Source organism: Elephas maximus, chromosome 8 (assembly GCF_024166365.1).
Source record: "Elephas maximus indicus isolate mEleMax1 chromosome 8, mEleMax1 primary haplotype, whole genome shotgun sequence".
Taxonomy (NCBI): domain Eukaryota; kingdom Metazoa; phylum Chordata; class Mammalia; order Proboscidea; family Elephantidae; genus Elephas; species Elephas maximus.
In genome coordinates, this window is record NC_064826.1 from 112,932,306 (window position 1) to 112,959,381 (window position 27,076).

The 27,076-nt window shown below is 41.0% G+C and overlaps 1 protein-coding gene across 1 annotated transcript in view; it reads left to right on the plus strand.

The window, feature by feature from the left end:
* Positions 1 to 27,076, plus strand: part of DDC (dopa decarboxylase) — a 130,682-nt gene that overhangs the window by 69,515 nt on the left and 34,091 nt on the right. Inside the window, exons 6-8 of the mRNA XM_049894125.1 lie at positions 531 to 674; positions 20,603 to 20,669; positions 26,949 to 27,043. Of these exons, the coding sequence (XP_049750082.1) occupies positions 531 to 674; positions 20,603 to 20,669; positions 26,949 to 27,043 (306 nt within the window). The remainder of the gene's footprint in view (positions 1 to 530; positions 675 to 20,602; positions 20,670 to 26,948; positions 27,044 to 27,076) is intronic.

Consider the following 27,076-nt stretch of genomic DNA (forward strand, 5'->3'; position numbering starts at 1 on the left):
TTCTCACTTTTTGCACCTGAGGGAATGGAGGTTCACTGAAGTCCAGTAAGCTGCCAAGATTGCTCTGGAAAGGGCAGGAGCAGAGAGTCGGCAAAAGTGCCAATGGCTTGGAAGCCCAGCCGGCTCTGCCTCCAGAGGCTGAGTAGAGGAAGTCCCACAAAGTGATGCAGGGAAGGATCAACCCAGGTTTTCTACTTCCAGCTCCAGGGTGCACTTTCTAGGGCTTACCACTTGCTGATGAATTCAAATAAACCTCACCAATATTAACCCAGTACTTTACCCTTACAAGTGTCTGATTCATTAAACTTAAAAGCAAGATTTGACATGAGTTGAAATAACTCCAGGAATAGAAGAATCTTCCTGAAGGTGTAGAGTGAGGAAGGAAAGATGAGCAGTCCTGCCACCATTGTTTCATGAAAAGGAGCCAGGTGTTTGCAGTAGAGCTCCCTCCAGAGTTTTGAGCATCTAAGGACTGCATGCAGGGAGGGGAGCCCACCCACACAAACCTAACTCTGCTGCTGTCTTTCTAGGCACACTCCTCAGTGGAAAGAGCAGGACTGATTGGTGGAGTGAAGTTAAAAGCTATCCCCTCTGATGGCAAGTTCGCCATGCGGGCTTCAGCCCTGCAGGAGGCCTTGGAGAGAGACAAGGCTGCTGGCCTGATTCCTTTCTTTGTAAGTATCCCAGCACTTATTGTGTATGGTCCGGTGGGAATCTCCCAGTCCTGTCATGCTGAGGGGAGGTCGGAGGATGCCAGGGCCATTGTCCAGGCTTCTGTGGTGGTTACAGGTCAGGTGGTTCTCATCTCTGCTGGTGCCAACCTGCCACTCCTTGAGCAAGGCTGGAAGAGGACTCCATTTATTTTTTGTTGAGCATACCCTCAATGAGATGGATTGACACAGTGGCTGCAACAATGGGCTCAAACATTGTAATGATTATGAGGATAGCACAGGACTGGGCAGTGTTTTGTTCTGTTGTACACAGGGTCTCTCTGTGTCAGAATCAACACAACAGCACCTAACAACAACAACAATGCTCTGATTTCAGAAAGACGTTGTCAGAAAACCTCAGCCCAGAGTATTCTGGCAAGCCAAGAAGCCTGGTGTCTTTTCCTTGTCAAGTTAAAATTGTCACCATATGATAGTTCTTGATAGCCGTTTTTGGCATGGTAGATGCTGTAAATAATGAGGAATGTACGATGAGTGAACTGAAGGAAAACGAAAAACGAAATGTTCTTGCTACCTAGATCCGTTGTTCTTAATAGATACTTGCAAGAGGCGTGTTGCAAGTGAGTAGTTACTAATTATAGATAAACTAGCTAACTCTCCAAATAGCATCCTGATTCTCTTGTGCTCTAGATACATGTTTTCCAGTGGGGGAGAAATAGCTGGCATTGTACCTAGAACCTGGGAATTATCATAACCCTGATAGGCAATGGGGGTATGCCATGCCTGTGATTGGTATGTCATATGTTAGGTCAATTAAAATGCTGTGACCCATGGCTCTAGCCTAGTGGTGTGCTACCTGGCCCCACAGCATCAGCTGGGGAGGTTTTAAATGATTTGGGTGCCCAGACCTTATTCCGGATCAATTTTGCCAGAATCTCTAGCATGGAGTCTGGCACTGGAGACCTTTAACTGCTCCTTCAAGATTCTGATGTGCAGGGAGGCAGAGCCAACTTGGTGCCCTAGACAGATGAACCACGCCATCCCCCTGCAGCAAAGACCCGGAAAACTAAGTAAAACAGATACATTCATCAATCCTGGAAACCTGGGCATCAAATGTGGTAAAGAACTAGATCAAACACCAAATGGAAGATGAAACTGATAGAAAACAGAGAACTAGGAGACTTATGGAGTGGAGGTCCCCCGCCAACTAACATTACACAGTGTCGCCATCTTGAAACACAGCCAGCAATGACCAAGGACAGGAAGTATGGGAAGGCAACTTTACAGAGCTTCCAACAGGAAACAAAGCATACAGTAACAGAGGAACACATTATCCCACTCTTCTGGTAAGCAGAGTAAGAATCCTCCCCGCCTCAATTCTGGCAGTGCCCACCAGTGGGGGTCCACAATGGGAGTCCCTCCACCCCACTCCCCGGGCCCATCCCATTCCTGCTTGCCATGAGGCTTTTTTTTCTTTCTTTCTTCCTTTTCTTTCTCCTTCCCACCTAGCCCTGTAGGTCACCTCCACCCGCTTCCTGCTGGCTCTTACTGCACTGCCACTAGAGAACAGAAAAACAATAGAAAGATGCAGAAAGACCAGAAGTTGGTTCTTTGAAAGGATAAAAAAAATCAACAAACCATTAGCCAAACTGACAAAATAAACACAGGAGTGGAAGCAAATAACATAAATAAGAAATGAGATGGGGGACATTACAACAGATCCAACTGAAATAAAAAGGATCATAACAGAATACTATGAAAAATTGTACTCCAACAAATTTGAGAACCAGAGGAAATGGGCAAATATCTGGAAACATATTATCTACCTAAACGAATACAAACTGAGATAGAAAATCTGAATAGACCCTAACAACAGAAGAGACTGAAGGGGTAATTAAAAACAACAACAACAAAAAAAGCCCTGGCCCAGATGGCTTTACTGAAGAATTCTACCAAACATTCAGAGAAGAGTTCCCAACAGTACTACTCAAACTATTTCAGAACATAGACAAGGAGAGATTACTCCTGAGTTTGTTCTATGAAGCCAGCATAACCCTGATACCAAAGCCAGGCAAAGACATCCCAAAAAAAGAAAATTATAGACCAATATCTCTCATGAATATAGATGCAAAAAGTCTCAACAAAATTCTAGCCAATAAAATTCAGCATCATATTAAAAAAATAATAATCATATGCCATGACCAAGTGGGATTCATACCAGGGATGCAAGAATGGTTCAATACTAGAAAACCAATCACTGTAACTGACCACATAAATAGAACAAAAGAAAAGAATAACATGATCATCTCAATCAACACAGAAAAGACATTTGATAAAGTCCAACATCCATTCCTGATAAAAACTCTCAATAAAATAGGAATAGAAGGGAAATGCCTCAACATAATAAAGGACATCTATACAAAACCAACAGCCAACATCATTCTCAATGGAGAGAGGCTGAAAACATTCCCCCTGAGAATGGGAACAATACAAGGATGTCCCTTATCACCACTCCTATTTAACATTGTGCTGGAAGTCCTAGCTACAGCAGTATGGCAAGAAAAAGAAATAAAAGGCATCCAAGTTGATAAGGAAGAAGTAAAACTATGCCTATTCACAGGTGATATGATGCTATACATAGAGAACCCCAAAGATTCCACAAGAAAGCTACCAGAACTAATAGAAAGATTCAGCAGAATAGCAGGATATAAGATCAACATAAAAAAATCAGTTGGATTCCTATACACCAACAAAGAGAACTTCAAAAAAGAAATCAGGAAAACAATACCATTTATAATTGCCCCTAAAAAGATAAAATACTTAGGAATAAATTCAACCAGGGTTGTAAAAGACCTATACAAAGACAGCTACAAAATACTACTGCAAGAAACCAAAAGAGACCTACATAAATGGAAAAACACACCATGCTCATGGATAGGAAGATTCAACATTGCAAAAATGGCAATTCTACCTAAAGTAATCTACAGATATGCAATCCTGATCCAAAATTCAACAGCATTATTTAACAAGATGGAAAAACTGGTCACCAACTTTATATGGAAAGAAAAGAGGCCCCAGATAAGCAAAGCATTACTAAAGAAAAGGAACAAAATAGGAGGCCTCACACTACCTGATCTCAGAACCTACTATACAGCCAAGGTAGTAGAAACAGCCTGGTACTAGTACAATGGCAGAAATATAGACCAGTGGAACAGAACCGAGAGCCCAGATATAAATCCATCCACTTATGATCAGCTGATGTTTGACAAACACCAAAGCGGAAAAGACAGTCTTTTTAACAAATGGTGCTGGCCAAACTGGTTGGCCATCTGTAAAACAATGAAACAGGACCCATACCTCACATTATATATAAAAACTAAGTCAAAATGGATCAGAGACCTAAATATAAAACCTAAAATGATTAAGATCTTGGAAGAAAAAATAGGGACAATGCTAGGGGCCCTAATACATGGCATAAATAAAATACAAATCATAACTAACAATACACAAATATCAGAAGAGAAACCAGATAACTGGGTGCTCCTAAAAATTAAACAATTAGGCTCACCAAGAGTAAAAAGAGAACTTAAAGATTGGGAAAAAAAAGTTTGGCTGCGATATATCCAACAAGGAGCTAATCTCTAAAATCTATAAAATACTTCAACACCTCAACAACAAAAAGACAAATAATTCAGTTAAAAAATGGGCAAAGGATATGAACAGACACTTCACCAAAGAAGACATTCAGGCAGCTAACAGACACATGAGGAAATGTTCATGATCATTAGCCATTAGAGAAATGCAAATCAAAACTATAATGAGATACCATCCCGCCCTGACATTACTGGCACTAATAAAAAAAAAAACAGAAAATAACAAATATTGGAGAGGCTGTGGGGAGATTGGAACTCTTACGCACTACTGGTAGAAATGTAAAATGTTACAACTGCTATGGAAAATGACATGGCGCGTCCTTAAAAAGCTAGAAATAGAAATACTGTATGATCCAGCAACCCTGTCCTAGGAATATAGCCTAAAGAAATAAGAGCCATCACACGAATAGACATACGCACACCTATGTTCATTGCAGCATCATTCGCAATAGCAAAAACATGGGAACAACCTAAATGCCCGTCGACAGATGAATGGGTAAACAAATTATGGTCCATACACACAATGGAATACTATGCAACAATAAAGAACAACGACGAATTCAATAAACATCTCATGACAAGGATGAATCTGGATGGTGTTATACTGAGTGAAGTAAGTCAATCACAAAAGGACAAAAATGATATGAGACCACTATTATAAAAACTCAGGAAAAGGTTTACACACAGAAAAAAACAACCTTTGCTGATTAAGAGGGAGGGGAGGTGAGGGAGGGGAAATTATTAACTAGATAGTAGACAAGTGTTAACTTTGGTGAAGGGAAAGACAACACATGATATAGGGGAAGTCAGCGCAACTTGACCAACGCAGAGTCATAGAAGCTTCCTAGACACATCCAAACATCTTGAGGCGCCGAGTTACTGAGGCTGAAGATTGGGGACCATAGTCTTGGGGGACATATAAGTCAACTGGCATAACATAGTTTATAAAGAAACCGTTCTACATCCTACTTTGGTGTGTACCGTCTGAGGTCTCCAAAGCTTGTGAGTGGCCATCTAAGATACATCTATTGGTCCATCCTGTCTGGAGCAAAGGAGAATGAAGAAAACCAAAGACACAAGGAAAATATCATTCCAAAGGACTAATGGACCACATGAACCACGGCCTCCACAAGCCTGAGCCTAGAAGAACTAGATGGTGCTCAGCTACGACCACTGACCACTGAACAGAGATCACAATACAGGGTCCCAGACAGAGCAGGAGAAAAATACAGAACAAAATTCAAAATCATAAAAAAAAGATCAGACTTACTACTGGTCCGACAGAGACTGAAGGAACCCCAGAGACTATCATTATGGAACATCCTGCTAACTCAGAACTGAAAGCCACTCCCGAAGTCTACCTTTCAGCCAAAGGTTAGACAGTCCTCTAAAACAAACAATAACACACGTGAGGAGCATGCTTCTTAGTTCAATTAAGCATAAGAAACCACAGGGGCAACACCTGCCCAAAAACAAAGAAGAGAAGGTAGGAAGGGACAGGAAAACTGGACGAATGGACACAGGGAACCCAGAGTGGAAGGGAGGAGAGTGCTGACACATTGTGGGGATTGAAACCAATATCACAAAACAATTTTTGTAAACTTTCACCTGAAGCATAATCAAATTATAGCCAAAGATTCTGATGTGCAGTTAGAGTGGAGTCAATGCTGCTCAGGATACTTTTCAATATTTGGGAATTACTGAATATTTAAAGCAGTCTAGGTTTGATTGACTTTTTACGGGCCACAGACTAACAACATCCCTTATCTTTCATTTTGTTTGGTTTCTGGGATCTTTCATTTAAGAATTAATCTTTGAGAAATTTTTTTTCTGCAAAAACTGTTTCAGTCAATTCATGTGACTGGGAAAGGTCTGGAGGATGTGATTGTATCTAAAACTTGACCCTGCTTTTGAGGAGTTCACAGGGCAATCAGGAGCATAAGCAAATAATTGCAGTGTAGAAGGATTAACACGGTTCGGAGGGAGTACGTAGAGCCAGACGATGGCCAAGTCATTTTGAAGAACGGAACCAGAGTGGATTAAGTGGCTTAAGGCTCAATTGTCATTTTACTCCAAGGTCTTTCCTGACCCCCTTACCTGGCATTTCCTAGTGACCCTACCCTGCTTTACTTTTCTCCATTGCGTTTGCGTACATGCTTATGTATGTCAATATGTGTGTATGTAAATATGTACCAGAATGTAAGCTACATAAAGGAAGGGTCTATTTTTTTTTTTTTTATCCCCAGCTACTGGAAGAGAAATTGGCACTTAGCAGAAGCTCAATAAATATTTGTCAAATAAAGGTTTGGCAGGAAGGTAATTTTAGATAGAAAGCTTAACGTTCAAACTTTCAAATGTAATTTAAAAGGGTTCTATTTAAATTAGGTAAAAAATTTTGACACTGTAAAACCACTGCCGTCGAGTCAATTCCGACTCATAGCGACCCTAGAGGACAGAGTAGAATTGCCCCATAGGGTTTCCAAGAAGTGCCTGGCGGATTTGAACTAACAACCTTTTGGTTAGCAGCCATAGCACTTAACCACTACGCCACCAGGGTTTCCTTTGCCACTATTAAGACTCACTTGAATTTCCTGTCTAGGATAAAATAAATATATCAAAACATATCCCCTAGATGTGAAACATGAAAGCAATGGAGGAAGCACCACATGAAATGAGATTTTATAAAACTAAAAAAACTATATTAAATATCATAAATAAAATCAGAAGACAAATGCTCTGCAGAAAATTGTTATAGCATATATGATAAAGTATATGTACATACATATATATACACACACATACATTTATATATATACATACCTATGTCATTGTTAGTTGTCACTGAGTTGGCCTCTGACTCATGGAGACACTACTCACAACAGAACTAAACAGAGCCAGGTCCTGTGCCATCCCCAGGATCGGTTCAGATCTGACTGCTGTGCTCCACAGGGTTTTCACTGGCTGATTTTTGGAAGCAGACCTTCAGGAGCTTCTACCTAGTCCGTCTTAGTCTGAAAGCTATATTGAAGACTGTTCAGCCTCGTATCAACATGTAGCCTTCATTGACAGATAAATGGTGGCTGCACTTTGTCTGGGAATTGACCTCAGTTCTCCCACATGGAAGGCGAGAATTCTACCACTGAAATCTTTTTCCTATTGGGTAGCATTTGCATGATATAGCTCTTTCCATCCTTTTACTTTTAAACTTCCTGTCCCCTAATATTTAAGATGTCTCTTGTAAACAGTATATTGTGGTGGTGGTTATTTTTGGTTTGCTTGTTTGTTTTTTAATCCAGTATGGCAGTTATTACCTATTTAGTCCATTTACACTTAAGGTAATGACTGATACATTCAGGTTTATATTTACCATTTTACTATTTGTTTTCTATGGTTGTTTTCCTCTGCTCTTTTACCATTTCTTGGATTAACCGAGTGTTTTGTATTATTCCACTTTTCCTCATTTTAGCTCATTTGCTATATACTCTTTGATTTTACCTTTAGTTGTTACCCTAGATATTAAAATGTACATCTTTAACTTATTTAAAAAAAATCTTTAACTTATTTAAGTCTAATGTAAATGAGTGCTTTTACACTTTCCAGATAATACTGGAGCCTTAGAATTCTTTAACTCTATATACTTCCCTTTCTTCTCTGTATTACATTTTAATTCTACATTTAAGACACTCCCCCCCCCTGCAAAAAAAACCCATTGCCTTCGAGTCGATTCTGACTCATAGCGACTCTATAGGACGGAGGAGAACTGCCCCATAGAGTTTCAAGGAACACCTGGTGCATTTGAACTGCCGACCTTTTGGTTAGCAGCCATAGCTCTTAACCACTACGCCTCTAGGGTTTCCAAAACTCTACAAGACATTATTACAAGACACTATTATTATTATCTTATATAAAAATAGAAAAATTATTTTTATATAGTTTTATAGCCAATATTAATTTAGATAAATCCACATATTTCTCTTTTCATTGCTCTTAATTTCTCCCTGAATTTTCTTGTTTCCAACTGAGGTCATGTGCTTCTGTCTGAAAAAACTCTCTTCAGAATTTCCTTTAGTGTGAAACTGGTACGATAAATCATCTCAGTGTTTCTGTTTCTGAAAACGTCTGTTTTGCTTTCACCTTTCAAAGATATTTTTGTTGGGTATAGAAATGGAAACCCTGGCAGCGTAGGGGTTAAGAGGTCGGCAGTTCCTAATCCACCAGCCGCTCCTTGGAAGCCCTATGGGGCAGTTCTACTCCGTCCTACAGGGTTGCTATGAGTTAAAAAAAAAAAAGAGTAGGTTTTTATTTAAATCAAAGTTGGTAGCTATTTTCTTCAGTGATTTTAAATATGGAAGTCTGTTAACTTCTTTACTCCATGATTTCTGTTGGTGGATTAGCTGTCAGTTTTAACGTTGTTCTTATGAAGATAATGTGGCAATGCAGCTTCCTCCCTCCCTCCCACCCCCCGCAGATTGTATCATTTCCTTTTTGTGTTTGTTTTAAGGCAGTTTTTACTATGATGCAAGTAAAATGGGTTTTCTTTGTACTTATTCTGCTTGGATTTCATAGAACTTCTTGAATCTGTGAGTTGGTGTTTCCAATCAGTTTTGGAAAATTCTGGAACATTATCTTTTCAGAGTTTACTTCTCCCCTTTCTCTCGCTCCTTCCATTCTAGGATGCTGTTTACACATATATTAGATCTTTCCGATGAGTCCCAAATATCTTATACTCCTTTCCATGTTTTCCTTTTTTTTATCTCCATACTTCAGTCTGACCTATTTTCCAGTTTACCAGTTCCCTCTCTGTCTTGCTGATAAATGAATATATCATGTTGCTAATTTCAAATATTAATTTTTCAAATTAATTTTGATTTAAAGAAAGTTGCAAAGATAGTACAGAGAGGTTTCTTATATCCTTCATGCAGTTCCCCCAAAGGTAACATCTTACGTAACTATAGTACAATAGCAAAACCAAGAAACTGGCATTGGTACACTGTGTGTGTATAGTACTATGTCATTTTATTACATATCACATGACCTTAAGGAACGCAGTTCTACTCTGAAGCACATGGAGTCACCATGAGTCGGAATCGACAAAACAGCAGTGTGTTTTGGTTTTGTATTCATGTAACCACAACTTTGATCAAGACATAGAACTATTTCATTACCACAAAAATCTTCCTCATGTTACACCTTTATAGTCATACCTAACACTCCCAACCATGCCTAACCACTAACCTGCTTTCCATCTGTATACTTTTATAATTTTGAGAATGTTGCATGAATGAAATGATACAGTTTATACCCTTTTAAGATTAGCTTTTTTTTCACTCAGCATAATGCCCTTGAGATCTACCCAAGTTGTTGCATGTATCAACATGTACTCCTTTTTATTGCTGAGTAATATTCCATGGTATGGATGTATCACTTTTTTTTCACCTATTGAAGGACATTATGATTGTTTCCAGCTTTTGGCTATTATAAGTAAAGTTTCTATGAACATTGGTGTACAAGGTTTTGGGGAGATGAGTTTTCATTTTTCTGGGATAGATACCTAAGAATGCAATTGCTGGGACATATGGTAGTTGTATGTTTAGTTTTTTAAGAAAGTGCCAAACTATATTCCAGAATAGTTGTACCATCTTACCTTCCCACCAGAAATGTATGAGAGATCAAGTTTCTCCACAGCCTCCTCAGCATTTGGTATTCTCACTATTTACTTTTTTTTTTTTTAATTTAAGCCCAATGTCTCATCATGGTCTTAATTTTCATTTCCCTGTTGACTAGTGATGCTGAACATCTTTTCATGTGCTTATTTGACATCCAAATATCATCTTTGTCAAAATGTGTCCTCTTGCCTTTTGCCCATTTCTAAACTGATTTTCTTTTGAGTTTTGAGAACTCGTTATATATTCTAGATGTGAGTCCTTTGTCAGGTAAGAGGTGTTCAAATATTTTTTTCCCAGTCTGTGGCTTGCATTTTCATCCTCTTAAGGGGGTCTCTCATAGCACAAAGGTTTTTAATTTTGATGAAGTGCAATTTATTGATTTTTTCTTTTACGGATTATACTTTTTGGTATGTCTAAGAAATCTTCACTAAGCCATAGGTTCCAAAGAACTTCTCCTATGTTTTCTTCTAAAAGTTTTATAGTTTTACATTTAAATCTAGGATTTATTTTGAGTCGAAGTATGAGATTTAGGTCAAGGCTCATTTTTTTTTTTTTTTTTTTTTTGCCTATTCTATTTATTCACCAACATCTATTAGAAGACCATCCTTTATCTACTGAATTGCTTTTGCACATATGTCAAAAATCAGTTGGCCGTATTTGTGTGAAGCTATTTCCAGGTTTTCTGTTCTGTTCCATTGATCTATATGTCTATATGTTTGCCAATACCACACAGTTTGGATTACTGTAGCTCTATAATATGTCTTGAAATTGGGTACACTGATTTCTCACACTTTATTCTTCTTTTTCAAAATTATTTTAGCTATTCCAATTTGTTTTTTTACCTTACATATATATACAAAAAATCTTACTGGAATATTGATAGGAGTTACATCAAACCTACATGTCAATTTGGGGAGAATTGACATCTTTCCATATTGAGTCTTCTAATCCATGAAAAAAATATGTCTCTCCATTTATTTAAATTTTCTTCAACTTCTTCCATTGGAGTTTTGTAGTTTTCAGTATATAAACCCTTTTGTTTCTTTTTTCTTTTTTTTTGAACAACTGAAAGAATTGAAAATGGTATTGTATTTTTAATTTTAGTGTCTCTAGGTTTATTGCTGCTACAATGGGCTCAAGCGTAACAATGATTGTAAGGATGGTACAGCACTGGGCTTTGTTTTGTTCTGTTGTACGTGGGGTCGCTATGAGTTGGAATCAGCTTGACAGCACCTAACAACAGCAAGATATACATATGTGTAGTTACATATATATATATAATATGCACATATATATTATACATATAGAACGTATATATACATATATGTTATTATATACATATTCTAATTGCTAATACTTTAAGAATTTTTACATCTGTGTTCATGAGGGCTACTCTGTAGTGCTCTTTTTCTGGTTTTGGTTTTGGTATTAGGATAGTATTGGATTTATAAAATAAATTGAAAAATGTTTCCTCTTCTATTTTCTGGAAGAGATTGTATAGAATTGATGTTATTCTTTTTTAAGCATTTGGTAATATTCTTCAGTGAAATATCTGGGCCTGAGATATATTTCTTGGGAGTTTTTCAAATTATGAGTTTAAGTTTCTTAATATATAGGGCTTTTCAAATTATTTATTTCATATTGTGTTAGTTGTAGTAGTTTCTGCTTTTTAAGGAACTGGTTCATTTCATCCAAGTTGCCAAATTTATGTGGGTAGAGTTGTTCCTTGGAAACTCTATGGGGCAGTTCTACTCTGACCTATAGGGTCGCTATGAGTCAGATCAACTCGATGGCACTGGGTTTGTTTTAGAGCCGTTCATAGGATTCTTTTTTGATCTCAGCATTCCTGATACTGGTAATTTGTGCCATCTCTCTCTTTTTGGTGACTCTTGCTAGAGGTTTGTCAGTGTTATTGATCTTTTGAAAAATCAATTTTTGTTTCATTGATTTCCTCTATTTTTTGTTTTGTTTCAATTTCACTGATTTCTGTCCTTATGTTTGTTATTTCCTACTGTGTGCTTGCTTTGGGCTTATTTTGCTATACTTTTTTCTGATTTTCTGAGACCTTCGCATTTTTCTAGTGTAAGGATTTAGGCTGTGAATCTCCCTGTCAGCACTACTTTAGTTAAGTCCCACAAATTTTGGTATGTTATACTTTGATTTTCACTCAGTTCAATGTATTTTTTAATTTCTTTTGAGACTTCCTCTTTAGCACATGGGTTATTTAGAAATGTGTTATTTAGTTTCCAATTGTTTGAAGATTTTCTTGTTATATTTCTGTCATTAGTTTGATTGTATCATGGTTAGAAAACACACCCTCTATGGCTCAGGATATGGCTCTTGGTATATGGTCCATGGGTGCTTGAAAAGAATGTGTATTCTGTTGTTGTTGGGTGGGGTGTTCTAGAAATATTTACTGTATCATGTTGGTTGATGGTGTTTTGTGTTCTTCTGTCTTACATAGAGAAAACTGGCTGATATTTTGTCCAATTATTCTGTCAATTGTTTAGAGAGGGATGTTGAAGTATTTATTAATTTTTCCATCATGTATTTTGTGTTTATTTGTTTTTTGTTTGATGCATAAATATTTAAGATTACTTTGTCATCTTGATGGATTGACCCTCTTATCATTGTATAACATACATTTCTGTTCCTGGTAATTTTCTTTTACCTGAAGTCTACCCAATATTAATATAACTGCCACTGTTTTTTTGATTAATGTTTGTGTAATGTATATTATCCCATCCTTTTACTTTTTTTTTTTTTTTACTTTCAGTCTACCTATATCATATTTGAAGTGAGTTTCTTCTAGAGAGCATAGATGATCATGTTTATTTATTTTTAATCCACTCCGTCAATCTCTTTCAATTGGTATTTAGACAATTTACATTTTAATGTAATGCTAGGGCTTAAAAGGGCTTAGGTCTGCCATTTTATTTTTATTTTCTGTTTGTCCTCTCTGTTTTTATTTTATTTTTCTGTATTTTCTTTACTTCTCTTTCCTGTGGGTTACTTATTGTTTAGAATTTCATTTTGATTTATTTATAAAGTTTTTAAGTATATCTCTTTGTGTGGCTTTCTTACTGGTTGGTCTAGTTATTATACTATATATATATATCTTATCCTGGTCTACAGATATCAACATTTTACCAGTTGGAGTGAAGTATAGAAGCCTTACCTCCTTTATAGCCCTTTACCCTCCCCCCATAATAATATAATTGTGTTGAATATTTCTTCTACATACATTAAGAACCACATCAGATAGTGTAATAAATTTTGCTTCAAACGTCAAACATAATTTAGAAAACTTAAGAGAAGGAAAGTCTATTGTATTTACCAATACTTTTGCTCTTTTGTTTTCTCTCTTTTCCTGGTGATTCCAGATTCTTTTCTTATTTGCTTTCTCTCTAGAGAACTTTCTTTAGTCATTCTTTTAGGTTAGGTCTGCTCGTGACAAATTCTCTTGGTTTTCTTTCATTTGAAAATGTTTTGATTTCCCCTTTATCCCTGAAGGATAACAAATACTAAACTTCCTAATTCTAAAATTTTTATCTGATCCTCTTTAACAGATTTTAATTCTCTGGTGAAACTTTCCATCTTGTCATTTATTTTATTGAACATATTAATCATAATTATTTTAATTATGCTGACCCTATTATCTCTCTCTCTCTCTTTTTTTTAATATCTGTATCACTTGTGAGTCTGTTTTCTATTTCCTTTTTTTTCCTCTTGGTCTCTTAGTCCTGTTTCCTGGTATAACTCATAATTTTTTTATTTTTTAATCAGTGTTGAACTTAGTGTATGAAGAGACTTTAGATTATGTTATTTTCCTCTATAGCGGATTCATCCTAGTCTCCAGTAGGAAGCTAAAGAAGTGAAAGATCACCTCAATACAATCAGAGGTTGAGCTTGCACAAGGCTGTGTTCTGACTTTGCAAAGTTCTGACTACTTCTGCTTTGCCCCTATTCCTATTATGTTGTCTTCCTTACAGTGGGATGTTTTTCAGGGCCCCTGTACACTGGTGGAGCCCTGGTGGTCCAGTGGTTAAGTGATATGGCTGCTAACCAAAAGGTTGGCAGTTCAAATTCACCAGATGCTCCTTGGAAACCCTATGGGGCAGTTATTCTCTGTCCTATAGGGTTGCCATGGGTTGGAATTGACTCGATGGCAATGGGTAATGGGTTCGTTGGTACGAGTCACTGGGTTGTGCAAATGGCTAATGCACTTGACTGCTAACTGAAAGTTTGAAAGTTTGAGTCTACCCAGAGGTGCCTTAGAAGAAAGTCTTGGTGATCTAATTCCAAAAAATCAGCCACTGAAAACCCTATGGATCACAGTTCTACTCTGACACACATAGGGTTACCATGAGTTGAAATGGCTTGATGGCAATGTTTTTTGTTGTTTTTGTTTTGTTGTCCTAGACCCCAATTTTTGTCTTCCCAGCATCGTCAAACTGCTGAAAACTACACTCAGATTTTCATCTCCTTTTTGTTTTTCTCCTTGGTTTCTTTTCGTTTCAGCTTAAAGAAGTAGTAAATGCTTTGACAGGAAAGCAGTACAGCATATTGAGTTCAGTTTTTTGTATTTCCTTTCTTTCTGGAATCTTGGTCCCTCAAGTCCTGGCTTCCATGGCAGATCCAAACCCCAAAACATTCCTCAGCCCTGTGAGGTCTTAAAACCCTGCTGGCTTCACAGCCTTTCCATAAGGCCCTCTGCCTCAGAGTGCAGCCTCTCAGCACTGGGAACCGTAAGAATCAACATAGGCACCAAGGAAAAGGCAGTGAGCAGAATGATCAACCCCCTCCACTGAGTTTCTCTTCTTTCTGAGATCTTGGCTCCTTAAGCCTTGGCTGCTTCTAAAGCTTTTTAATGCCTTCACCCCAATGAGGTTTGAATTTTCCAGTTGTTTTTTCTGGAACTGTTGGTTTGCTACAGGCTAGTCCATCTTAGCCAAACTGGAAATGCAAATTAAAATAACAGTGTATTATTAATGAAGAACAAGTTTCCTTTTTTTCAGTTTTTGTACTAATTTTTTCTGACTCTAGAAAGTTTGGAGATCATAAGAGAGTATAGAGGAGGAAATAAACATTAGAGAAAAAAAATTTAACATTTTGGTTTATATCTTTTTAGCTCTTTCTCTGTGTACATTTACATATATTTAAACAAAATTAAGATCATGTTGTATACATTGACTTGTGACTTTCTTCACCTCATGTATTATGGACATTTCTCCATGAAAACATTATTCTGTTAAGAAGTTTCATAGTATTCCATTATATCTCTATTCTCTTCTCTCTCTTCTTTCCAAATTATTTTATAAATGTTAATAGTGTCCCTACTGGCCAGCAGTTGCAGCAGCACCAAGGGTGTAAGCCAGAGTCATAGACTAAAGGCTTTTAGTAATGGAAAACTTAGGTAGAGAAGGACAGCACTGAATCCTGCTTGTTATCTTAAGTGGGTAGCCATGGGATTGTGAAGCAGGACTCGGGGTGAGGGGGAACCCATTGCCATCAAGTCAATTCCAACTCATAGCAACCCTAGAGGACAGAGTAGAACTTCCCCATAGGGTTTCCAAGGAGCAGCTCATGGATTCAAACTGCTGACCTTTTGGTTAACAGCTGAGCTCTAACCACTGTGCCACCAGGGCTCCATTGCCCAACTGTTTTCAATAAAACTATAGGTGTAATGCTTATCATTATGCATATGTGTAATAATTATTTGCATAATTCTGGGATACAGGCTCAAAGCCTTCATTATCTTCTCAGATGAGTTTGGAGATCCCTCAAAATTCAAGACCCATTGCTGAAAATAGGTGGACATCTTGCAGGTTTTGAACCAGGAAAGCTGAATCTCTGTACCCCCATGAACTAGTTTGGGGTTTTAACAGAATTTCCCCCTTTTTTCTTGTGATGATTTGCCTTAGCTAACTAGCCAATTTTATTATGTCAGGCACAAGGCAGAGGGCAACCCCTGCAAGGCATATGAAAGAGCAAAGGAGGCTTTTTTTAGTGCAGAACCAAAAGAAGGCAGGCGAGGAGGTCACACAGGGGCTCTGGCCCATGAAGGGGTGCAGGCAGCTCCTGAGATGCTGGCTCAGGCAGCAAGAATGCCTCAGGCTCTCTGAGCGGGGGACCTTATCAGAGCTGGAGCGTCTGCTTCCTGCCCATGCACAAATGTGATTATGTCTCTTTGGAGAGGGCTGAAATGAGGTTAGCGTCACTGTGCCGCGCTGAGCAGGGTAATCAGAGCCTGGAGCGGAGCAGGTGCTATGGCTTTCAGGTGGTTTCTGAGAATTAAGACAAGCTGATTTGTAGCTCAGAGCCACATAGAAAAACCACTTAGAAGGCTGTCCACATGGAGCTGGCTGTTTGTCAGCCTGGCACATCTTCATTTAGAGCCTGAATTTCCACCACCGGCCCACGGGGCTCTCTCTGAGAGGCCAAGTGCGTGCGTTTGTTGACAGGTCCTTGCTGAAGGGTCCTGGCATTTCAGCAGGCTTAGATTTCACTGGCTAGGGTCCCAGGGGTCATGTCTCCCCAGGACATGGTGAGAGCAACAGGAGTTAACTACACCTGTGTTCACGTCTTGGTTGCTCCTACCTGTGTGTCCTTGGACCAGTACCCATTTCTCAGGCTCACTTCTGTCAATTCAAAAGTCCAAAACCTGTTGCCATCAAGTTAATTCTGACTCATAGCAACCCTATAGGGCAGAGTAGAACTGCCCCAAAGGGTTTCCAAGAAGCGGCTGGTAGGTTCTAACTGCCAACCTCTTGGTTAGCAGCCAAACTCTTAACCACTGCATCACCAGAGATCCAATTTATGTTATACGTGTTGCCATTGAGTGGATTCTGACTCATAGTGACCCTACAGGAGAGAGTAGAATTGCTCCATAGGGTTTCCAAGGAGTGACTGGTGGATTCGAACTGCCCCACCAGGGCTCTAGCTCTAAAGTAGTGGTCATAAAAAGTAGCTAACTCGTAATTGTCATGATGAATAAATATAAAATCATGTATGATAAATGATAATAAATGATAAATACAGTGTACACTCTGAGGATTAGGTCTCATGTAGAATAAGCACCCAAGAAATATCACCTATTAATTATTCTCAACTAGGGCCACTACTACGACAAGTCAAGATTTAATTGTTTGGATAAAAATGTTTTATGTTCTCAATTAAAAAAACAAAACAAAAGAGTGACTATACATAAGTCTAAGAATAAAAGTTTATATTAACCAAAATCTCATCTCAAGAAATGAGCACTACCAATATTTGGTGAAGATCATTCCAGACACTCTTCCATGCACACATAATAAATGAACTGATTGATAGAAAAAAATATTAACCATAGAATATTTAATATGTATGTAATTTTAAAAACAGAAGTTATTGCATTTAGTTTAAATAGAACTTAACAGGAGCAAATGATCCTGAAATGAAACTGAAAAAAAATACTGGACTACAGCTATGCCATTCCTAAGAAACCTATTACCGTCAAGTCGATTCCAACTCATAGCAACCCTACAGAACAGAGTAGAACTGCCCCATAGAGTTTCCAAGGAGCACCTGGTGGATTTGAACTGCCGACCTTTTGGTTAGCAGCTGTGGTACTTAACCACTGCACCACCAGGGTTTCCTGCCATTCCTAAGAGACTGTTTTAACTTTAGGAAAATAAATCTCCAGAAATACGAAGATGGTGGCATGGTTCTACAGATTTTTTTTTTTTTTACAATTTTTTAAAAGCATGGACAAAGCATTTTAATATGCAGTACAAAGGCAGTGGGTTTTCTTTGATCAGCCTAAATGGCAAATTCCAGAGAGAAATCACACGCTGATTTGAATTCCCACTAAATGATAAAGTCAGTGTGGAGAATGTTTGACGCTGTAACGGGGAGAGCATACACATAGGTGTGGAGAGAAGGAGACTGGGCACCAAGGGAGATGTGGCGGTGTGTGACATCCAAGCCCATTGGGGACTTACAGACTAGGAGGTACTATGCCCAACACATTTGTAGTAATTGAGAATACAGAAGCCCAGAGGTGCTAAAACGCACCATAGGGATGTCTCCAACCCAGGCCTTCTTGCTCCAAACGCATGGCTTCAATGCTTGCCCTTGCCATGCTGACAGTAGCCCCTTAAGGACTGAGCTCCCTTTGAGCGCACCCCTGTAATAGAGCAAGTCCTAACAGGACCAACTTTGGGACCACTTCCTGCAACTGGGTGTAGATCCTCTCTGTGCTCTGGGCAGGGCTCATGTGCTCTGAGAAGCAGTCTCAGGTATCTCCCCCAGGTCAGAGCCAGGGCTGTGGGCCTAGCAGGTGGAGCCAACCAGAGGGTAGACACAAGGCTACCTTGGCAAGAGCACTTTGACTCTCTGAGAGGCAAATTTGTTGTTTAGATCAAATGCAGGCTGTCATGGGTGAAACAGAGCCCGAAGGCCATCTCTATTCTCAGGCACATAGTGTTGCTGATATCTCAGTGGGGGCTCAATAAAGGTTGCAAGAATTGATTTTCACACTCTTGTTACAACTCAGGAGAAATCCAGGCAGTGCATCAATGAATCAATTATACTCTTCGGTTTTGTAAAGAGGCTATGCCTTTAAAAAAAAAAAAAAAAAAGATTATTTGGAGATTTTCAATTCAACAAATATTTTTCAGCACCTCTTCTGTGTTCAGCAAAGTGCAAGTTCCTAGCAATGCGAAGAGAAATAAGACACAAAGCCTGGCTTCAAGAGCATCCAGGGTCTGGTGGGTGAGGCCGACCGTGGGGGTTCAATGTGTGTGGTTGCCATTACACCAAAGGGCGCTCCTGGAACTAGAGTTGTTGTTGTTGTTAGGTGCCATTGAGTTGGTTCCAATTCATAGAGACCCTATGTACAACAGAACAAAGCACCGCCCAGTCCTGTGCCATCCTCACAACCGCTGCCCATTGTTGCAGCCACTGTATCAATCCATTTTGTTGACGGTCTTCCTCTTCTTTGCTGACACTCTACCTTGCCAAGCATGATGCCCTTCTCCAGGGACTGGTCCCTCCTGATAATAGGTCCAAACTACGTGAGACGAAGTCTCGCCATCCTCACTTCCAAGGAGCACTCTGGCTGTACTTCTTCCAAGACAGACTTCTCCCAAGACAGGACATTTTCCTGGCAGTCAGTCCATGGTATATTCAGTATTCTTCATCAACACCACAATTCACATACATTAATTCTTCTTATTCATTGTCCAGCTTTCTCATGTATATGAGGTGATTGAAAATACCATGGTGTTGCTGAATCCAGGAAGATGGGTCCTGTCCAGCACGTTCAGACTTGCCAATGATCTGGGCACTGGTCTTTGAGAAAGAGAAAGTAACTTCATTGCAATGCGCAGAGCAAAGAGCCAGGAAGAAGTTCCTCAGATCCAACTCCCCAAGCTATGGGGAAAAAGGGCTTATATGTGTTTTAGGCAGCAAGATGGCAGCCATACAGGTGTACTGGGGAAGGAAAATTCTAGAAGGAATATGTTGGGAAGACATTGCAGGAATTATGGCAGCCAGGCAACAGGAGGTGGCATGGTTCTTGTCAGATTTCTCACTTCAGAATGGGGTCTGGGTGATGATTTTCCTTCCGATTTGTTCCACCTGTTGCTGCATCCTCTGTTGAGGTCGACTAAGGGTCACAGCTGGCACTTCTGCGCATGCAAGGCGGGCCAAATCTGGCTTGGGCTAGTTTAAGGCAGTCTTTTCTGACTAATGGAAATTTATTGGCATTTGTAGGGTCAGGTTACAATAGCTATTCTGGCCCACACTTTCCAGTTTTGCAACCAACAACACTCAAAGCTTTCTTGGAAAAATTCCTAATAAGAAGAAATTTTCTTCTTTTGAGGATTAATTTAATTTTGGAGAACAGTATCATTCAGAGAGAGGACTGCAGCAGAGCAAATCTAGTGAGGAATATTCTTGGTCAAAGTCTTGGTGTGGCTCTTAGTTGACCTCAAAGGCTGTTCTAAAAGATGCATTCCAGAAATGTTTGAACAACTGAGTCTTGCTGGAGCACACGTGATTTCTGGTGTGCTTGGTTTCTACTCTGCACACACACACCCCAACCTCAGTAAAAGCAACCAGACTTCCTACTCTGGAGTAGGAAGTCTATTCTTATATTCAAATTATATATGCCTATAGTTTTTTTTTTTTTTTATAGTTAATAATTAGAACTGCCCCAAAGGTTTCCAAGGAGTAGCTGATAGATTCAAACTGCCAACTTTTTGGTAAGCTGCCGAGCTCATAGCCAGTGTGCTAACAGGGCTCCATTAATAAAGTAGAATATAGGAATAGCTGATGTAGGCGGTGTGGTGAAGTGCTTCATTTCTGCTGCAAGACATGGTGGGAAATCTCTTACAAATGCATGTTTGTAACTCACAGCTGAGTTTTCTGTCTGAAACTCTGTTTCTCTGAACCTGTTATGATGTTTTTCATCAACGATTAAATGTGCATCAGGAGGCTTACATCTCTGTTTAGAAGGTGCTCATTGAGCACCATGTTCAAGGCTCTGTGCTAGACCCTGGGCAGTGGCGGTGGGTGCAGAAATTACACCAATACATGGGGACTAAAAGGGTGTCTGCTTTTTACTCTCCAGGTGGTTGCTACACTGGGGACCACATCTTGCTGCTCATTTGATAATGTGTTAGAAGTGGGTCCTATCTGTAAGTATCCGATTAGATTTTCTTTTGGAAAATTTTCTCACGTGGGGAATTTAGCAGACTTTCCTCTTCAGGCTGTCCTGCTCCTCCTCATTAAATTAATATTACAGTGGTTTGCCAAACTTGCTTTGTTTTTGCAGTATCAGAAACCTCATTAATTTGAGCTCCATGACTAGGAATTTGGGCAAATTGGACAGGAGCTGACTTTTTTTTTTTTTTAATTTGCCATGGAGTCAGCTCTGACTCATGGCAACCCCGTGTTTGTTACAGTAGAGCCATACTCCACAGGATTTTCACTGGCTGATTTTTCAGAAGTAGATCACCAGGACTGGGTGGACTCAGACCTCCAGTTTTTTGGTTAACAGCTGAGCACGTTAACAATTTGCACCACCCAGGGACTACTGAGCTTAGCTATACCTGTACACTATTTATAAGAAAAAAAAAAACTTGCCAGCAATATAACGGTGATACGAAATTGCAAGGATATGTTGGCTCTACTGAGAACAAACTTTTCAAAACTGTGGAGTGAGTACTCTTGTATACATGACATAGGAATTATTCCATTCTATTTAGCCTTTTCTTTTTAGCCTTTTTGAAATTACTTAAGTTAATTAAACAAATCAACATAATAAGAATAGATTTCTCCAAAAGACCATCTGTCAATTCCATTGTTTTGCTGGGTCAGTCTCACCTCGTCCCTCCCTCAGTAAAAGCACTTAGGTTTTCCCAAACCTGTTGTCATCGAGTCAGTTCAGACTCATAGCGACCCTACAGGACAGAGTAGAACTGCCTCATAGGGTTTTCAAGGAGTGACTGGTGGATTTAAACTGCTGACTTTTTGGTTAGCCCCTGAGCCTAAAGAGACTAGAATACTTCTTTGTTTGCAGAAGGTGAAACTGTGAATCAGGGACTTTCACTGTATTTCTAAAGTTTCACCTTTCACAAGTGGCTCTGGGGACTCAGGAGGCCATGGGTAGGAAGAATTGGTGAGGGCAGGGACCTGGGCTCATGAAACCCCTGCCTCTCTGTCACTCCTGGAATGGGAGCGCTTGGACAGCTGTGGTGAATAAGCGTGAGTGGATTTTTCCGGCATACCTGCCTTCCAGCTCACCACTGGAAAGACTCGGGTATTAAATGAAGGCTGCCTGGCCCTTAGGCCTGTATCTGTGACCTTGTGCATAATTCGCACACACTGCTGAGCAGTTGATCCCAAAGCTGAGCATGTTCTCACCTCTCCTAAGCAAAGCATCTCCTGTGGACCATGCTCAGAGGAGAGGGCCCTCTCCTGCCAGGCCATAGCCTCCTGTCCCCAGGCTCAGCAGCTTGATGGCATAAGCTGGGCATTGGCACTGGTGGCAGAGAAGCTAGGGCCACACCCAGAGCCACCATTTAATGCTGTGTACCTTCAAGTCTTTGAGCTTCGCTTTCCCCATCTGTAAAATGGAGATAAAAAAACAGTTGTCAGTGAAAATAATCACCTTTCCCTCCAAGGGACCATACAGAGGATGAGTTGATGCAGGAAAAACATGCTATGCAAAAGATGGTGTATTGTGTCTGTTCTGGGTGATGCTATAACCAGCATCAGAGATGTGTGCTTTGCTTTCCGGCAGTGGCTTTGGGTGTGTTTGCCAGTTCACGCATCCCTTCACTCTACCATCTAGGACCTGTGGCAGATGTCTGTAAGAATAGCTGGCTGAGGCACTGGTGCATGGGCAAGGCCTGGGAGAAGGGATGGAGCTGGCCTACCCAGGACTGTGGCCATGGTGTTGGCCTCATTAGCTACAAACCCCCATCAGCTCGGCCAAACAGCTCCGAGTCCTCCTTGACTCAGATGTCGGGCTAAGAACTGAATGTCCTGGCTGGCAGTCAGCTGATGCAATTCCCCAAGTTCTCAGGTTTAAAGTGCCGAGGTTTTCTTCCGGCCAAAGTCCACACGGTCCCTGTTGACCCTGAGCCAGCTCTGGCTGCTTGCCAGAAAGAACAGGGAGGTGACGACCATGGGCGTCTTCAAGGGCTCAGGATCTTCTGGGCTGGCCCAGCTCAGGCCTCCTGCTGTCCTGGCGCCTCCTCTGCTTCACTGGGTCTGGGGACTATGGGCAGAGCTTGATTTGTGAAGTGTTTGGTGTCAAAGGCAGAGGCTGTTTTGGGGCTGTGCTGAGGAAACCAACAGGGGCAAATGCCAAAAGCCTTTCGTTCACTGCCAAAGTCTACAACTGAAGTTAATGTTGACAGTTGTATTTAGTTATCAGGAGCCCTTGTGGTACAGTGGTTCAGAGCTCTATTGCTAACCAAAAGGTCGGCAGTTCAAATCCACCTGCAGCTCCTTGGAAATCCTATGGGGCAGTTCTACTCTATCCTATAGGGTCAATATGAGTTGAAATTGATTTGACGGCAACAGGTTATTATTATTATTATTTTTTAATTTAGTTGTCATGGACAACTATCTTAATAATCATTGGAGCTGCCTTAACAGTTAAGTAAGCACCTTTTAACCCACATTCCCTCATCTGATACTACTTATGTGACTGTCACCAAGTATTTAGCTTTCTTCCAGTCAAATTCGACTGTTCTGAGAGCCAGCGCGACCATATTCTATATTCTGGAATAAACCATTAAAAGAACTCAGAAGAGTTTTCACCCACGATCATTTGACAAAGAAAATAAGCCAAGGGATGGCTTTCTACAAATTGCTGCTTTAGGCAAGGTCTTTCCTTTTTTGTGCACTTAATGTGATTTACCAGAGACTGTTTAAATTGGCTGCTTAGATCAACTAATTGCTAGCTGGTTTTATTTAGAAGAGGATGAGATACAAAAAGCAGATTACTGAAATCAGTTAGGCACGAGTTATGGAGTGAGAATACTGAGAAAGGCTGGTCCTGGCTGATGGGAGAAGCTTGTCAGGGAGCCCAGAAGCAGAAGCAGGACCAGGCAGGGGGCAATTCTCTGTTCTGAGGAGCCAATGCCAGGAGGAGAATGGAGGCCACTCCTGCCCTCTTGGAGGCATTTAAAATGCTACCTGTGGAGGTGGCCTTCTGGCCTTCAAACTGGGTGTACCTTGTTCTGGGCATTGCCATTCAGCCTGCTCTTGGAGGGAGCGGGGCAGGGGTTATGCTCTGGGGTCTCTATGTCTGCCTGATTCCTAGAGACACCTGTAATACTTGGGGATCCAGAAGTAGTTTTGTCATTGTTGTCGTTGTTGGGTGCTGTTGAGTCAATTCCAACTCATAGCCATCCCATAAGACAGAGTAGAACTGTTCCCATAGTGTTTTCTAGGTTGTAACCTTTACTGGAGCAGATCAACAGGTCTTTCTCCTGCGGAGCCCCTGGGTGGGTTCCAACCGCTAACCTTTCGGTTAGCAGCTGAGTGCTGCTGTGCCATCAGATCAGGGCTCCTTTGTTTCACTATTATCAGATCATATGTAAGTCAGAGTTCCAGAAGTGGGGCTGAGTGCTCCTTTACTTCTCCCGCTGGAACAAGGTACGCCCTATGGAGCTCACTTCTGGTGGCATCTGTGAGTTCTGATGTCCCTGGTATCCCCTCGTTCCTTCCCACTTAATCTTTTTCTCCCTGTTGCCCCTCTGATGCATCCTGCAGTGGCAGCAGGGACAGGGCCCTATGGTGTTGCCTTGTGCCTGGCACTGTCCTGGAGGCTCAGGGTCAGATCCTCTCTCCCATGTGGGTCCTGGTGGAGGCTCAGCTATGCTGATGGGTTGTGCTAAATGGCCAGACATTGCCTCCTCCTGAACTACAATATGAGTCAGGGGGCATCAGGCCATGAGAATGGGAGGGAAGGTCAGATTTAGAAGAACCTACAAGTGGCAGAGAGCACAGACAGGGTGGTGGCTAGTTGTTAATTGCTGTTGTGTCAGCTTCAACTCATAGCAACCCCATGCGCACCGGAACAAAAAGTTGCCCGGTCCTGAGCCATCTTCATGATCCTTAGTATGCTCAAGGCCATCATTGTGGCCACTGTGTATTTTGAGTGTCTTCCAACTTACGGGGCTCATCTTCCAGCACTATATTGAACACTGTTCTGTTGTGATCCATAGGGTTATGGTTGGCTAATTTTCATAAGCAGATTGAAGGACCTTTTTTCCTGGTCTTAGTACGAAAGCTCCTCTGGAGCCAGTCCACCATGGGTGATCCTGCTGGTATTCGAAATGCCAGTGGCATAGCTTCCAGCATCATAGCACTACCACAGTGCGACAAACTGAAACAGAACTAAACATTCTGTCCTCAAAAGTGTGGTGGATAAAGGGGGAGGAAATAAAGGGGTCAGGAAGAAAGACAACCCTGTCTGCCACTTGTAGGTTCTTCAAGATTCTGACCATCATCCTTAATGGCCTGCATGTGCCCTGACTCATGTTGTAGCTCAGGCCTGGAGCCTTACTCTGCCTTGTCCCCTCATTCACCAACCTGAACTGATCACTATCTAGCTGCTGTCTACCAAACACCACCAAAGGGCCTCTTACAGCAAATGAAGCTTTCTTACCAGAGGCAGCTCAGACAGCCACACAGAAAGAGCCAAATCTCTTTGAAATGTTAGGCACATCTTATAAGTGAATTTGAAGTTTCTATTTACTCCACAACGCCTCTAAGATACAGCAGTGGCCTCGTTCCATCATTTCCCTGTGAGGCCTCAGGGAGATATTCCTAAGCATCCTAAGTCTCTGTGCTCCTCCTGGCTCATGGCTGCATCCATGTAGGGTTACATGAGCCCCAGAGAAGACTGATTCCATGCAAGGTGATGACCCCAAATACCCTTCTTGCATAAAATGTGCTTACATTACTCAGCCCCTACCCTGGACCTTAACTCTTGCATTCTGAATCCTAGCCTGGTCACCTCCCACATCTCTGAACACATTTAATCTTGATCCGACTGAGAGCTTGAATCCCTTCACTCCTGAAGATCAAATTGATATGCCTTTTGCATCTTTTATCTACAGAGCTCAGAATTCCGTAGCACTCTTTAACACTCCCACACACTGGTTAATAAGCATCATGTATGAAAAAATGAGCAATGAATTCACCCATCCTTTGAACGTATTTGGTAGGTTTGATAAGAAGCCCTGGTGGTGCAATGTTTAAAGTGTTTGACTGCTAACTGAAAGGTCAACAGTTCGAAACCACCAGCAGCTCCAAGGGAGAAAGATTGGCAGCCTGCTTCCGTAAAGATTTACAGCCTTGAAAACCCTATGGGGTCTCTATTAGTTGGAATCTATTCGACAGTAGTGATTTGGTTTTGGTTTTGACGCTGACACATACCACTGCATGCCTTTGGCACCGGACTCCAGGCATCAGCCTCCTCCCCTGTAAGGGGGAAGAATGGCCACTTCAGTGCTGAGACCTTTCCAATTTTAACTCTTACATATTTCATGAGTCTTCCATGTGCCTGGGGCAGAAGGTGTGGCTCATCACAGTAATCACGTTATTTCTCATTAACTCTATGGAAATGCTGTGATAAGTACGTTATGAACATTATCTCGTTTAATCTTCAAAGTCATGGGTACTGTCTTCAGCTCCATCTTGCCTGTGAGCAGAATGAGGTGTGGCACAGGTAGATGAGGGCATACGGCTGCTAAGTGATGAGAGGCAGGAGCTGAGCCTAGATAGGCCTGATTGAGGAAGCATGCTTAAATAGCTTAAATGTTCCAAATTAAGATGTGGCCCTGCCCTCAAGGCTGTTACAGTACGGTCTGAAAACAGAAACCATAGGCATGAAAGGAGCAGAAGATTGAAGGTGGCATAAACTCAAGGGCTAACCCTCTTCATGGTAGGGATGGCCGGGGCTATGATAGACTGCAGTGGTCAGTGTGGATGATGTACCTGACTATTCCTCAAAAGACATTTGCAGGGACGCACGTTTAGAATGGGTGAGCTGAGAGAACCGGGGCACAGTCGGATTCCAGGCGAATGAGATGGGGGAGGATGGAAAAGTGGTATAACTGGTATAAAATCTGGGTGAGTAAGCATGGCGGCATTAGAGTGTGTGTTAAAGGTATACAGAGCCTTGAGGCTCACCCTTGAACATCAAAGGCTGCGATTGATTCCATTTAGGTCATTTTCTAAGCATCACTGACCACCTGGTATGTACCAGACATCATCTGGGGCCAATAGGACACAACCCTCTCATCAATTTCATTGTTTTCAGATGGCCGGACTCCTTTGGGGATCTAGTCATTTACAAGCTGCAAGGAGGGTCCTGGGGGTGAGGGGTGGGTGTCAGACTCCTGGTGAGAAGGGCACTCTTTGAGAACTCACGAGTGGCTTCTGGATTCCAGGTAACCGGGAGAACATGTGGCTGCACATCGATGCCGCCTATGCGGGCAGCGCTTTCATCTGCCCTGAATTCCGGCACCTTCTGAACGGGGTGGAGGTGAGTACTACGCTTTTTGACCTTTAGTAAGGC